Consider the following 10,137-nt stretch of genomic DNA (forward strand, 5'->3'; position numbering starts at 1 on the left):
TACAAAATTAGAATATGAAAAGGAGATTAATTTGAGAAAGCCCAAGTTCAAAGTTGGTGATATGGTAAGGATATACAAATGGAAAAGCCATTTTGAGAAAGGTTATACACAAAAATGGACTCGTGAATTATTTAAAATCATTGATGTAATGGATACAGTCCCTTGGACTTACAAATTAAATGATTTAAATGGAGAAGAAATCTTGGGTTCATTTTACTCGCAAGAATTACAAAAAACAAAGCTAATAATTCATTAAACAACATTTCTATTCACCCCACCCAGATTAGCTAATTTAATTAGTGGTAATAAAAAAAATATTAAATAAACAAAAATCATAAGCCACACCCACACAGACCACGCCCACACAGACCCCACCCACACAGACCCCACCCACACAGACCCCGCCCACACAGACCACACCCATCATCCCCCACCCCCAGTGCGTCCCCCACCCTTGATCCCCCCTCATCCCACCCCCACCTTCCCCACACACACAAGGGGAGGGGAGGGGTGGGATGAGGGGGGGCCAAGGGAGGGGGACGCACCTTCCTGTCCCTTTTCCTTTATTCTCTTTTTGTAATTAAGAATTAAATAATTGTAAACAAAACAAATATATATAAATATTGAAAACATTAAAATCTTTATATTATTAAAACATTTTTCTTGAGGTATACATTCAACTTCTCCCCAGCATAAGTCATCAATTTCTTCCCAGCACAAGTCAAAGGTTGGTTCAGCAGATGTCTTCAGGTTTTGAATCTCTTTCTATTAAAGACAAGAGGGGAGAGATATTTATTTCATATTTATGTTCCATGTCAAAGCGTCTTGAAAAGCGCTATACAAAATAAATGTATTATTATTATTATTATTAATATAGGGTCGGATGCCCTTCCTGACACCAACCCTGAATCACCTCTTACGATGCGCAGGGATATGGTGTACCTATTATAAACGGTGAACCACACACACGTACACACATGCTTACCTCGAAAAAATCCAGCTTAGCGTCAAGATCGTTGAGTTGAAAATGTAGAGGTTCACAGGTTGGTAGGAAATAACCACTCCTTGGGGGATCAAAATCATCCCACTCAAAATTTTGGTCTTCGAGGTTAATACTGCAAACAAAATAAGGAGAAATTACTATTATATGCTGAAGTAAGCCTGACAAAACATCACACACACGCACACACACACACACACACACACATTCACAGATACACACACACACACACACACACACACATACACACACACATACACACACACACATACACACACACACACACACACACACACACAATCTCATTTTTTCATTTCTGTTCCTCACAATTCGATCTCTCTATTTTAATCACAGACACACATGCACACACATACACATACACACACACACATGCACACACACATGCACACACCTCTCGTTTTTTATTTTCTATCATACCTTTCACGTGAATTTTCTAAGAACGGTGAAACATTGAATTCATTCTGAGCCCACCATCTCGGAGGTAGGTTATTCAAACCCGTATTCAGTTCGTTGTGGAACTCTTGAGAAACAACTTGAAATTCTGCCAGGATATTTACAATATTTGAATTGCTGCAATGAATAGGAAAAATAAATTATTAGTTGTATAATTAATCACATACAAAGCTCTCATTAACAGTGTTTAATACCAAATGAACTTACCAATGTCCTGGCGAGTATTCTTCATCAGAGGAAAGACTGGAATAAGACAAGCTCATCTTCGTTCACAATGTTTAAATGTCCCATTCGGAGACCTCTCTTTTTATAATGAACAAAATGTATTTCGGGGAACTGAAGTGCTTGTCAGCTTTTGGAAACTGAGGGCGTGTGTTTGTGAAAAACAGGAAACAAGACAAAGAGAATTCCTTGGAAGTTATCCAAGTGAAACAACGTCATTTCTCAACAGTGAGCTATTAATTAGAAAAGGTTCGAGTGGTATATAAATGGAAAACAAAATGAATGTAAAAAATATCAAATAAGTATAATTGAAAAGGCAACTGGTAAAAAAGTTCACAAAACAAATAAGAGAATTAATTTAAATACCGGTGAGTTGGATGAGACGGTGAGGAGAGTTGTAGGAGAATTAAATTATTTCCCACACATAAACAAATATTTGTAGGGTCGTTGTTTGAGTGGGTTATATTCACCAGATGATATTAAGAGTAAAAGGTTAAAAGGTCCATAAGGTCAGAAGGATCACAGGTGTTTAAGTGGTCTAATGAATAAGGATAACATGTCAAAAGGTTAGAAGGTTCGTAAAGAACAGGGTGAGAGAAATAGAGGTCTTTAGGGGCAATGAGGGAGGGAAAGAATTAATATGGAAGTGAATGGGTCAATGTTTGAGTGGGTCAAAGATTAATCTGCCAGATGATATGTAGAAGAAGGATGATAGGTCTATAAGAGAAAACAAATATTTGTAGTGTTTGAGTGGTCTAATGAACAACATTAAGGATAGGTACTACAGACAAAAGGTTCATAAAGATGAGGGTGGGAGAAATAGAGGTGTTTATGATTTTTGAAAAAGACAAGGGGGTAAATGACATTAGATAGGGATTTCCCATGTTAAACGGAGGTGTCCCAGAAGCAACATTATTACACTACTTGTGTTAGTGTTGAAAAACCACATTTTGCACTTGTGTTAGTGTTGAAAAACCACTTTTCGCACTTGTGTTGGTGCAGGAAACCACTTTTGCACTTGTATTATTGTGGAAAAAACACTTTTCGCACTTGTGTTAGTGTTGAAAAACCACTTTTCACACTTGTATTAGTGTGGTAAAACCACTTTTCGCACTTGTGTTAGTGTTGAAAAACCACTTTTTGCACTTGTGTTGGTGCAGGAAACCACTTTTGCACTTGTATTAGTGTGGAAAAAACACTTTTCGCACTTGTGTTAGTGTTGAAAAACCACTTTTCGCACTTGTGTTGGTGCAGGAAATCACTTTTGCACTTGTATTAGTGTGGAAAAACCACTTTTCGCACTTGTGTTAGTGTTGAAAAAGCACTTTTCGCACTTGTGTTAGTGTTGAAAAAGCACTTTTCGCACTTGTGTTGGTGCAGGAAACCACTTTTGCACTTGTATTGGTGTGGAAAACCACTTTTCGCACTTGTGTTAGTGTTGAAAAACCACTTTTCGCACTTGTGTTAGTGTTGAAAAACCACTTTTCGCACTTGTGTTGGTGCAGGAAACCACTTTTGCACTTGTATTAGTGTGGAAAAAACACTTTTTGCATTTGTGATAGTGTTGAAAAACCACTTTTCGCACTTGTGTTAGTGTTGAAAAACCACTTTTCCCACTTGTGATAGTGTTGAAAAACCACTTTTCGCACTTGTGTTAGTGTTGAAAAACCACTTTTCGCACTTGTGTTGGTGCAGGAAACCACTTTTGCACTTGTATTAGTGTGGAAAAAACACTTTTCGCACTTGTGTTGGTGTTGAAAAACCACTTTTCGCACTTGTGTTAGTGTTGAAAAACCACTTTTCGCACATTGTGTTGGTGCAGGAAACCACTTTTGCACTTGTATTAGTGTGGAAAAACCACTTTTCGCACTTGTGTTAGTGTTGAAAAACCACTTTTCGCACTTGTGTTAGTGTTGAAAAACCACTTTTCGCACTTGTGTTGGTGCAGGAAACCACTTTTGCACTTGTATTAGTGTGGAAAAACCACTTTTCGCACTTGTATTAGTGTGGTAAAACCACTTTTCGCACTTGTGTTAGTGTTGAAAAACCACTTTTCACACTTGTGTTGGTGCAGGAAACCACTTTTCGCACTTGTGTTAGTGTTGAAAAACCACTTTTCGCACTTGTGTTGGTGCAGGAAACCACTTTTGCACTTGTATTAGTGTGGAAAAAACACTTTTCGCACTTGTGTTAGTGTTGAAAAAACACTTTTTGCACTTGTGTTAGTGTTGAAAAACCACTTTTTGCACTTGTGTTAGTGTTGAAAAACCACTTTTTGCACTTGTGTTAGTGTTGAAAAACCACTTTTCGCACTTGTGTTAGTGTTGAAAAACCACTTTTCGCACTTGTGTTGGTGCAGGAAACCACTTTTGCACTTGTATTAGTGTGGAAAAAACACTTTTCGCACTTGTGTTAGTGTTGAAAAACCACTTTTCGCACTTGTGTTAGTGTTGAAAAACCACTTTTCGCACTTGTGTTGGTGCAGGAAACCACTTTTGCACTTGTGATAGTGTTGAAAAACCACTTTTCGCACTTGTGTTAGTGTTGAAAAACCACTTTTTGCACTTGTGTTAGTGTTGAAAAACCACTTTTTGCACTTGTGTTGGTGCAGGAAACCACTTTTTGCACTTGTATTAGTGTGGAAAAACCACTTTTTGCACTAGTGTTAGTGTTGAAAAAGCACTTTTCGCACTTGTGTTAGTGTTGAAAAACGACTTTTCGCACTTGTGTTGGTGCAGGAAACCACTTTTGCACTTGTATTAGTGTGGAAAAAACACTTTTTGCATTTGTGATAGTGTTGAAAAACCACTTTTCGCACTTGTTAGTGTTGAAAAACCACTTTTCGCACTTGTGTTGGTGCAGGAAACCACTTTTGCACTTGTATTAGTGTGGAGAAAACACTTTTCGCACTTGTGTTAGTGTTGAAAAACCACTTTTCGCACTTGTGTTAGTGTTGAAAAACCACTTTTCGCACTTGTGTTAGTGTTGAAAAACCACTTTTCGCACTTGTGTTAGTGTTGAAAAACCACTTTTCGCACTTGTGTTAGTGTTGAAAAACCACTTTTCGCACTTGTGTTGGTGCAGGAAACCACTTTTGCACTTGTATTAGTGTGGAAAAACCACTTTTCGCACTTGTGTTAGTGTTGAAAAACCACTTTTTGCACTTGTGTTAGTGTTGAAAAACCACTTTTCGCACTTGTGTTAGTGCAGGAAACCACTTTTTGCACTTGTGTTGGTGCAGGAACCACTTTTGCACTTGTATTAGTGTGGAAAAAACACTTTTCGCACTTGTGTTAGTGTTGAAAAACCACTTTTCGCACTTGTGTTGGTGCAGGAAACCACTTTTGCACTTGTATTAGTGTGGAAAAACACTTTTTGCACTTGTGATAGTGTTAAAAAACCACTTTTCGCACTTGTGTTAGTGTTGAAAAACCACTTTTCGCACTTGTGTTGGTGCAGGAAACCACTTTTGCACTTGTATTAGTGTGGAAAAACCACTTTTCGCACTTGTGTTAGTGTTGAAAAACCACTTTTCGCACTTGTGTTAGTGTTGAAAAACCACTTTTCGCACTTGTGTTAGTGTTGAAAAACCACTTTTCGCACTTGTGTTAGTGTTCAAAAACCACTTTTCGCACTTGTGTTAGTGTTGAAAAACCACTTTTCGCACTTGTGTTGGTGCAGGAAACCACTTTTGCACTTGTATTAGTGTGGAAAAACCACTTTTCGCACTTGTGTTAGTGTTGAAAAACCACTTTTCGCACTTGTGTTGGTGCAGGAAACCACTTTTGCACTTGTATTAGTGTGGAAAAACCACTTTTCATACTTGTGTTAGTGTTGAAAAACCACTTTTCGCACTTGTGTTAGTGTTGAAAAACCACTTTTCGCACTTGTGGTGGTGCAGGAAACCACTTTTGCACTTGTATTAGTGTGGAAAAACCACTTTTCGCACTTGTGTTAGTGTTGAAAAACCACTTTTCGCACTTGTGTTAGTGTTGAAAAACCACTTTTCGCACTTGTGTTAGTGTTGAAAAACCACTTTTCGCACTTGTGTTAGTGTTGAAAAACCACTTTTCGCACTTGTGTTAGTGTTGAAAAACCACTTTTCGCACTTGTGTTAGTGTTGAAAAACCACTTTTCGCACTTGTGTTGGCGCGGAAACCACTTTTGCACTTGTATTAGTGTGGAAAAACACTTTTTGCACTTGTGTTGGTGCAGGAAACCACTTTTGCACTTGTATTAGTGTGGAAAAAACACTTTTTGCACTTGTTAGTGTTGAAAAACCACTTTTTGCACTTGTGTTAGTGTTGAAAAACCACTTTTCGCGCTTGTGTTGGTGCAGGAAACCACTTTTGCACTTGTATTAGTGTGGAAAAAACACTTTTTGCACTTGTGTTAGTGTTGAAAAACCACTTTTCGCACTTGTGTTGGTGCAGGAAACCACTTTTGCACTTGTATTAGTGTGGAAAAACCACTTTTCGCACTTGTGTTAGTGTTGAAAAACCACTTTTCGCACTTGTGTTAGTGTTGAAAAACCACTTTTTGCACTTGTGTTGGTGCAGGAAACCACTTTTGCAGTTGTATTAGTGTGGAAAACCACTTTTCGCACTTGTGTTAGTGTTGAAAAACCACTTTTCGCACTTGTGTTAGTGTTTAAAAACTACTTTTCGCACTTGTGTTGGTGCAGGAAACCACTTTTGCAGTTGCATTAGTGTGGAAAACACACTTTTTGCACTTGTGATAGTGTTGAAAAACCACTTTTCGCACTTGTGTTAGTGTTGAAAAACCACTTTTCGCACTTGTGTTGGTGCAGGAAACCACTTTTGCACTTGTATTAGTGTGGAAAAACCACTTTTTGCACTTCTGTTAGTGTTGAAAAACCACTTTTCGCACTTGTGTTAGTGTTGAAAAACCACTTTTCGCACTTGCGTTAGTGTTGAAAAACCACCTTTCGCACTTGTGTTGGCGCAGGAAACCACTTTTGCACTTGTATTAGTGTGGAAAAACCACTTTTCGCACTTGTGTTGGTGCAGGAAACCACTTTTGCACTTGTGTTAGTGTTGAAAAACCACTTTTCGCACTTGTATTAGTGTGGAAAAACCACTTTTCGCACTTGTATTAGTGTGGAAAAACCACTTTTCGCACTTGTGTTAGTGTTGAAAAACCACTTTTCGCACTTGTATTAGTGTGGAAAAAACACTTTTTGCACTTGTGATAGTGTTGAAAAACCACTTTTCGCACTTGTGTTAGTGTTGAAAAACCACTTTTCGCACTTGTATTAGTGTGGAAAAACCACTTTTGCACTTGCGTAAGTGTTGAAAAAGCACTTTTCGCACTTGTGTTAGTGTTGAAAAACCACTTTTCGCACTTGTTAGTGTTGAAAAACCACTTTTCGCACTTGTGTTGGTGCAGGAAACCACTTTTGCACTTGTATTAGTGTGGAAAAAACACTTTTTGCACTTGTGTTAGTGTTGAAAAACCACTTTTCGCACTTGTTAGTGTTGAAAAACCACTTTTCGCACTTGTGTTGGTGCAGGAAACCACTTTTGCACTTGTATTAGTGTGGAAAAAACACTTTTTGCACTTGTGTTAGTGTTGAAAAACCACTTTTCGCACTTGTGTTGGTGCAGGAAACCACTTTTGCACTTGTATTAGTGTGGAAAAAACACTTTTTGCACTTGTGTTAGTGTTGAAAAACCACTTTTCGCACTTGTGTTGGTGCAGGAAACCACTTTTGCACTTGTATTAGTGTGGAAAAACCACTTTTCGCACTTGTGTTAGTGTTGAAAAACCACTTTTCGCACTTGTGTTAGTGTTGAAAAACCACTTTTTGCACTTGTGTTGTTGCAGGAAACCACTTTTGCAGTTGTATTAGTGTGGAAAACCACTTTTCGCACTTGTGTTAGTGTTGAAAAACCACTTTTCGCACTTGTGTTAGTGTTTAAAAACTACTTTTCGCACTTGTGTTGGTGCAGGAAACCACTTTTGCAGTTGCATTAGTGTGGAAAACACACTTTTTGCACTTGTGATAGTGTTGAAAAACCACTTTTCGCACTTGTGTTAGTGTTGAAAAACCACTTTTCGCACTTGTGTTGGTGCAGGAAACCACTTTTGCACTTGTATTAGTGTGGAAAAACCACTTTTTGCACTTCTGTTAGTGTTGAAAAACCACTTTTCGCACTTGTGTTAGTGTTGAAAAACCACTTTTCGCACTTGCGTTAGTGTTGAAAAACCACCTTTCGCACTTGTGTTGGCGCAGGAAACCACTTTTGCACTTGTATTAGTGTGGAAAAACCACTTTTCGCACTTGTGTTGGTGCAGGAAACCACTTTTGCACTTGTGTTAGTGTTGAAAAACCACTTTTCGCACTTGTATTAGTGTGGAAAAACCACTTTTCGCACTTGTATTAGTGTGGAAAAACCACTTTTCGCACTTGTGTTAGTGTTGAAAAACCACTTTTCGCACTTGTATTAGTGTGGAAAAAACACTTTTTGCACTTGTGATAGTGTTGAAAAACCACTTTTCGCACTTGTGTTAGTGTTGAAAAACCACTTTTCGCACTTGTATTAGTGTGGAAAAACCACTTTTGCACTTGCGTTAGTGTTGAAAAAGCACTTTTCGCACTTGTGTTAGTGTTGAAAAACCACTTTTCGCACTTGTTAGTGTTGAAAAACCACTTTTCGCACTTGTGTTGGTGCAGGAAACCACTTTTGCACTTGTATTAGTGTGGAAAAAACACTTTTTGCACTTGTGTTAGTGTTGAAAAACCACTTTTCGCACTTGTTAGTGTTGAAAAACCACTTTTCGCACTTGTGTTGGTGCAGGAAACCACTTTTGCACTTGTATTAGTGTGGAAAAAACACTTTTTGCACTTGTGTTAGTGTTGAAAAACCACTTTTCGCACTTGTGTTGGTGCAGGAAACCACTTTTGCACTTGTATTAGTGTGGAAAAACCACTTTTGCACTTGCGTTAGTGTTGAAAAAGCACTTTTCGCACTTGTGTTAGTGTTGAAAAACCACTTTTCGCACTTGTATTAGTGTGGAAAAACCACTTTTCGCACTTGGTTAGTGTTGAAAAACCACTTTTCGCACTTGTATTAGTGTGGAAAAAACACTTTTTGCACTTGTGATAGTGTTGAAAAACCACTTTTCGCACTTGTGTTAGTGTTGAGAAACCACTTTTCGCACTTGTGTTAGTGTTGAAAAACAACTTTTCGCACTTGTGTTGGTGCAGGAAACCACTTTTGCACTTGTATTAGTGTGGAAAAAACACTTTTTGCACTTGTGTTAGTGTTGAAAAACCACTTTTCGCACTTGTGTTGGTGCAGGAAACCACTTTTGCACTTGTATTAGTGTGGAAAAACCACTTTTCGCACTTGTGTTAGTGTTGAAAAAGCACTTTTCGCACTTGTATTAGTGTGGTAAAACCACTTTTCGCACTTGTGTTAGTGTTGAAAAACCACTTTTCGCACTTGTGTTGGTGCAGGAAACCACTTTTGCACTTGTATTAGTGTGGGAAAAAACACTTTTTGCACTTGTGATAGTGTTGAAAAACCACTTTTCGCACTTGTGTTAGTGTTGAAAAACCACTTTTCGCACTTGTGTTAGTGTTGAAAAACCACTTTTCGCACTTGTGTTGGTGCAGGAAACCACTTTTGCACTTGTATTAGTGTGGAAAAAACACTTTTCGCACTTGTGTTAGTGTTGAAAAACCACTTTTCGCACTTGTGTTGGTGCAGGAAACCACTTTTGCACTTGTATTAGTGTGGAAAAACCACTTTTCGCACTTGTGTTAGTGTTGAAAAAGCACTTTTCGCACTTGTGTTAGTGTTGAAAAAGCACTTTTCGCACTTGTGTTGGTGCAGGAAACCACTTTTACACTTGTATTGGTGTGGAAAACCACTTTTTGCACTTGTGTTAGTGTTGAAAAACCACTTTTCGCACTTGTGTTAGTGTTGAAAAACCACTTTTCGCACTTGTGTTGGTGCAGGAAACCACTTTTGCACTTGTATTAGTGTGGAAAAAACACTTTTCGCACTTGTGTTAGTGTGGAAAAACCACTTTTCGCACATTGTGTTGGTGCAGGAAACCACTTTTGCACTTGTATTAGTGTGGAAAAACCACTTTTCGCACTTGTGTTAGTGTTGAAAAACCACTTTTCGCACTTGTGTTAGTGTTGAAAAACCACTTTTCGCACTTGTGTTGGTGCAGGAAACAACTTTTGCACTTGTATTAGTGTGGGAAAACCACTTTTCGCACTTGTATTAGTGTTGAAAAACCACTTTTCGCACTTGTGTTGGTGCAGGAAACCACTTTTCGCACTTGTGTTAGTGTTGAAAAACCACTTTTCGCACTTGTGTTGGTGCAGGAAACCACTTTTGCACTTGTATTAGTGTGGAAAAAACACTTTTCGCACTTGTGTTAGTGTTGAAAAAACACTTTTC

General features: G+C 38.4%; 1 protein-coding gene across 1 annotated transcript; it reads right to left on the reverse strand.

Annotated features, from left to right (window-relative positions):
• Positions 1–448: 448 nt before the first annotated feature.
• On the reverse strand, positions 449–2,337 carry LOC144889174 (uncharacterized). The gene is made up of 4 exons (XM_078769141.1): positions 1,682–2,337; positions 1,439–1,591; positions 986–1,115; positions 449–765 (listed from the first exon to the last, which is right to left on the reverse strand). Exons 1-4 carry the CDS (start codon positions 1,735–1,737, stop codon positions 466–468), a joined length of 639 nt encoding a protein of 212 aa, XP_078625267.1. The 5' UTR covers positions 1,738–2,337; the 3' UTR covers positions 449–465.
• Between the last annotated feature and the right edge of the window lie 7,800 nt (positions 2,338–10,137).

This window comes from Myxine glutinosa, unplaced genomic scaffold, assembly GCF_964187855.1.
Source record: "Myxine glutinosa unplaced genomic scaffold, kmMyxGlut1.1 SCAFFOLD_1422, whole genome shotgun sequence".
Taxonomy (NCBI): Eukaryota; Metazoa; Chordata; class Myxini; order Myxiniformes; family Myxinidae; genus Myxine; species Myxine glutinosa.

Bases quoted from the DNA above. Each gene is read 5' to 3' on its own strand.
- LOC144889174 (XM_078769141.1), bottom strand. From the start codon at position 1,737: ATGAGCTTGTCTTATTCCAGTCTTTCCTCTGATGAAGAATACTCGCCA. The intron at 1,592-1,681 runs GTAAGTTCATTT...TATTCATTGCAG, and splicing joins GAATACTCGCCAGGACATTG to CAATTCAAATATTGTAAATA. The intron at 1,116-1,438 runs GTATGATAGAAA...TTTTGTTTGCAG, and splicing joins TTAGAAAATTCACGTGAAAG to TATTAACCTCGAAGACCAAA.